Source organism: Micrasema longulum, unplaced genomic scaffold, assembly GCF_059751315.1.
Source record: "Micrasema longulum isolate JH-2025_06_02 unplaced genomic scaffold, ASM5975131v1 h1tg003412l, whole genome shotgun sequence".
NCBI lineage: Eukaryota > Metazoa > Arthropoda > Insecta > Trichoptera > Brachycentridae > Micrasema > Micrasema longulum.
This window is the reverse complement of record NW_028280476.1, coordinates 29033-33909: the sequence shown is the minus strand read 5'-3', so window position 1 is coordinate 33909 and position 4877 is coordinate 29033. Positions and strand designations below refer to the sequence as shown.

At 28.4% G+C, this 4877-nt stretch overlaps 1 protein-coding gene across 1 annotated transcript; it reads left to right on the top strand.

The window, feature by feature from the left end:
* Positions 1-3353: 3353 nt before the first annotated feature.
* Tango14 (transport and golgi organization 14) lies at positions 3354-3915 on the top strand (the record flags this gene model as incomplete). Its single annotated transcript, XM_088242201.1, is given in 4 exon segments — positions 3354-3419; positions 3422-3514; positions 3517-3587; positions 3590-3915. Coding segments are annotated over 4 exon segments (452 nt in total), but the record flags the coding sequence as incomplete, so codon positions are not given.
* Between the last annotated feature and the right edge of the window lie 962 nt (positions 3916-4877).

Genomic DNA, 4877 nt, shown 5'->3' with positions numbered 1-4877 from the left:
TGTACGAGGTTTAATTTTACTCTACTACATTTAAATCCCATTTTTCCCGAACCGTTAAACATGACTTTTAGGAAATGGTCTGAATTGAAAATATTTAGATAACAATGAGAAATCACTGCTTTTTGTTAATGTTCTTGAAAAGTTAACAATCAAGTTGACAAGGGAATTAATGTAATCCGGACATAAATAATGCATTGAGTGCTGATTATAATAGTGAAAGGGTAGATCAAATACAATTCAACAAACGTTTGGTTTTAGAAAAATAAGTATTTGCCTTTATGTTTATCCAAATATTTCAATTTAAGGGGTATTTTCTTTAGTAATAAATAACTGGATTAAAATCCGGATTCCACGACACTACTCACGGGGTCCTAACTTGTCTAAGTTATTTTGATTATTGATAGATTCGTATACTATTATTACTAAAATTTTGAAATTATTCCTCTCAGTCGGTAGGGACTTTCTACTATTTTCTGCGGCTGTGTACGATTTCATGTTTTAATAATATTCACACTGGCAATACCCATAAACACCTTCGAGCTCGTGATTGGTGGCGCATGTGCGCTGGACTTGTCTTTGAGACTTGTGACAGTGACATGTCAAGTTGGAGCGTTTTTTGGTTTTTTGTAGGCCGCTAAATGTTCTTAATCTATTTAAGTCTTATAATATGGTATATTCAAATAATTATTAGGGCAAAATGCTGTCCAAATTAGTCCGTACAGTTCTCTGGTTATTTGTACACGTTGTATACACTATTTTAGAAAATATACTTGTGCTTTGGGTGTACATTATTTAAAAATCAAGGAGATAAGACGATTAAGATGTTTTAGTGACAGTGGTGAATACATAAATCATACAATGCAAAATGTATTCAAAAAGCCGCAACATATTGTGCTTATTATAGATGAGGACAACTTTTTTATGAGGACCTAGCCAGGTTAATTATTTGGAGTTTAGCAGCGGGGATATCCTACATTAGTTTTTATGATAAAGAGGTAAATACTAAATTAAACATTTCTCTTTAATTGTCCTAATTAACCCCTATCTCATTTTTACATATTTAAATCTAACATATTTCTGGGATTGAAGTATGTATTTTTAATCATATTTCATCATAGATTGATAAAATTAAATCACAATTTAAAAAAATATTTAGATAACACCATCACTATCTTTAAAAAAATCTTTAAATGGGCAATTTGTTCGCCTATCGAGCTACGAATTATATTGAAATTAGGCTCCAACTGTATAAATAACTATAATTTTAATAAATTACTTGGGAATTTATTTTATCTAAAAAAATAGCATTGCATACATCCACTTTTAAGGATTTGTAGACCGCAGCATAATATTTATGGAATATTTAAAATGAAATCACATATTGATATATTACACTTATTACAGCTCTATTTATGATTAATTTAGCTAAAACATGCTATTTACATACTTATCCATACCTAAATATTACATATTTAGGCACTTACTAAACAATGTTGAAAAATGAATGCTGAACTGGAGCATTTTCAATAACTATGTGCAGTAACATCTGCAATGATACGTGGAAACTCTCTAAATAATGAGTTCGCAGTTCGATTCCCGCTGGTTGCAAAAAGAAAATCCAAGAAAGATTTTTTTCTCAGTAGGTCTCGGTATATTTTCCATAACTTCCTTCTAGCTCCTTTCTTTCCCATCTGCTGACAAGCCTCTATAATAGAGGCTTAGTAGGTTATTCTTCAAAACTTAACTCGCTTTTAATACATGAAATTAATTAAGTTTCTCTATATTACTTATCTTTTTCTTTATTCTACTAATTTTATTTAAATTAACACATATTTATCTTAATATAGTTTGTCTTCTATTATTATTTTACTGTGCATAATTTCATTAATAAAATATGTAAAACAAAAAATAATGCGTCCTTACCGGAGTCAAATACACTTTTACAATGTTTTTTTTTTCTAGTGAGAGTACAGACAAAACAATAAAGTATAATGTAAATATTGTAAATAATGAAATTCAATGAAAGTAAATTGAACAAAAATTTTATAGCAAAAAGATTTTACTTGTTACCCACATTTCGTCTCTTTAATTTGTTTTGGTCCAACAGACATAGGAATTCTGAAAAAGCCTTTATTTATAAAATTCAAATGAAAAAAAATATTTTTAAATTGTTGAAGGGGGTTTTTGACGAATTTTGTCCTAATATGTGGTCATTATTTAGTCCTATTTTAAAAAAATAATTAAAGTTCTATTTCTGCAGATTTGTGTTTGTCTGTTGGACAAAAACAAACTGAAGTAATGATTTATACATTTTCATTTACATTTAAATTGAGAACTTAAAATTACAACAAAAAAGTACACTAATACATAATATATGTATTTAATTAATGTAAAAATTGTATTTAGTAGTAATATTGTATTTATATTTGTTATCTGAATAAAAAAAATTTAAAAAATTGTATATATGTATAAGTAGTATTTGACTTTTTGTTTCCTCTAAAAATGTTTCCAATTTATTACATAATTACTCTTTAGATTTCCTTATTCTGAACTTATACTAGTTGATAATCCATAGCATCTTCACAGTACACTGCGTAAATATCATAAGCACCTTTATTCTCTCGATTGAACGCAAAGAGAAAGAGGTGTCGAAAATGCTCACTTTCCTCTACTTTACATTCCATTTAAAAGCTTGTAATCAAATAAAATAATATATGTAACGTTAAAGCAAACACAATATCTTGTAAAGTGGAAAATTTCATTTTGAATAACCTTCCACTTTGTTTTACTTTTGGTGCTCATTTTAAATTTGGAAACACACACAGACACAACTTATGTTAACACCCAATACTTATTTATTTTTAAAAATGTAATAAGTATTACAATGTTATATAATCTTTGTGACTTTCATTAAAGTAAAGGTTATCATCATCTTTCTTAACCTTTTACATAAATACATTTTATGTTTCTTATTTGATCTAGCATTCTCATGATTAAACTTAATAAAACTCATGTTGCCCTGATTTGGTATAGAAAATATGAAATTCTTAATGACTTATTTTATTAGACAAGGCGATATTTACTGTTAACTAAGCACTGTACTAAATACACAAAAATGCAATCAATACAATACAATCACTTACTTATTGAATCACTCTCACATGGATATGCACGTATTATAAGTTATTTATACAAAATTATATTCAAAAAAATGTTTCCTAATATCTCTATCATCAATCCATTAACAGTCATTTCTGAAACCAATTATCATATATAAAGGAGATATTATTTGTTGATTCAGTGTGATACTAGCGAATATTTATGCTTAGGTTTATTTGGATTTTTTATTTCAGGCGAGTTGAATAAAAATGAAGAAAAATTAGTGAATGCAGTCCAGAAGCTAAAAGTCAATGTTCCCGACTCGTCAAGTGGGCAAACCAGCAAGATGTTAATGGTTACAAAAATGGAACTAGTAGTAAAATTACAGTTAATCTTTTATCAAATGATGATGGAAAGAAAAAATAGTTTCCGTTATAAAAAACCTCTGTGATGAAGTGACAATTGGATCAGTCGATCCAGTCTCATTACCGTGGATTATTTTAATGTGGTATTGTCAAAAGTGTGCAATCTATTCCCTGAACCCAATCTAGCAATCTACTGCGGTCAGGTCTGCAAGACTGACGGTCTTCTTCCGTGGCATATTAGACTAACGGAATTCCTTAAATTAAGAAGTCACCGCCACATACAAGTAGAACAGTATGTAGAACTTTTGCAACAGTATGGAAATTGTGAACAGAGATATGGAAAATAATGTTCCATCGATGTAGAAATTATTTTAAGATTAATTAGATCTAGTATCAAGTATTTTGTGAACATTAACTTAATTTATTAAAAAAGAAAATCACAAGTAATCCAGTTTTGTGTTGTAATTAAATACTACAATTTCTCATCACCCATATTAAATATGATAAGATTACAAAAATTATCTGAATATTTTTTTAGAGATGTTTGATATTTTATACTATATTATATACATATTTTCATTTGAGTAAATAAACAATACAGTTTTACTTTTTCCCATTATCACTTCTGACTGGTTCAAAGGTTAATTGGATAAATTAGCTAGTAGAAGTCTACCTAGTAATTGAACTTTTATGAAAATATAGGTTCATTGTCGTATTAACTTTAAAGCATTAACTTTGCTGTCAAACAATTCAGTAAATGCGATTAAGTATTTGTATATATAGCCACTTACTGACTTATCTATGTCTACGGTTTCGAGACGCACCCTTCTAGTCAGACACTAACATGTAAATCCCACTATACACCTTCACCATAGTAATTGTACAAAAATATAAAACCAACTAACTGATAGGAAACATGCTATTAGAAGCTACTATTACGGTGAATATGTATACTGGGATTTGCATGATAGTGTAATTATTAGTGTCCTAACAAAGAGATGAATAAGTTTCGAAACCGGTAAACAGAAAAGTAGGTTAGTGGTTATTTAACAAATATTTACTAACATTAATATACATTTTCTTCTCATTACAATGGAAGTCCACCATGATGTCAATGAAAATACTAATCAGTTAAATACTTGATATGTAAATAAATGTACATAATTTATGTATTAAGAAACATATTACATAAGGTGATAGTGTCCCAAGTGTGTTTTTAAAAATGTATTATCATTTTTCAAATTCTTACCAATATTATATATCAATATGATTGTTATATCTTTTATTATTTTCTTTTTTGGTGGTTTCATGTAAACATTTTTATTTCCTAAAAAAATATTAGAACGCGACCCTACTAAATGTCTCATCATCAACATCATTCCCTTTCCGCACCTAAGGGTGCATAGGGCACTG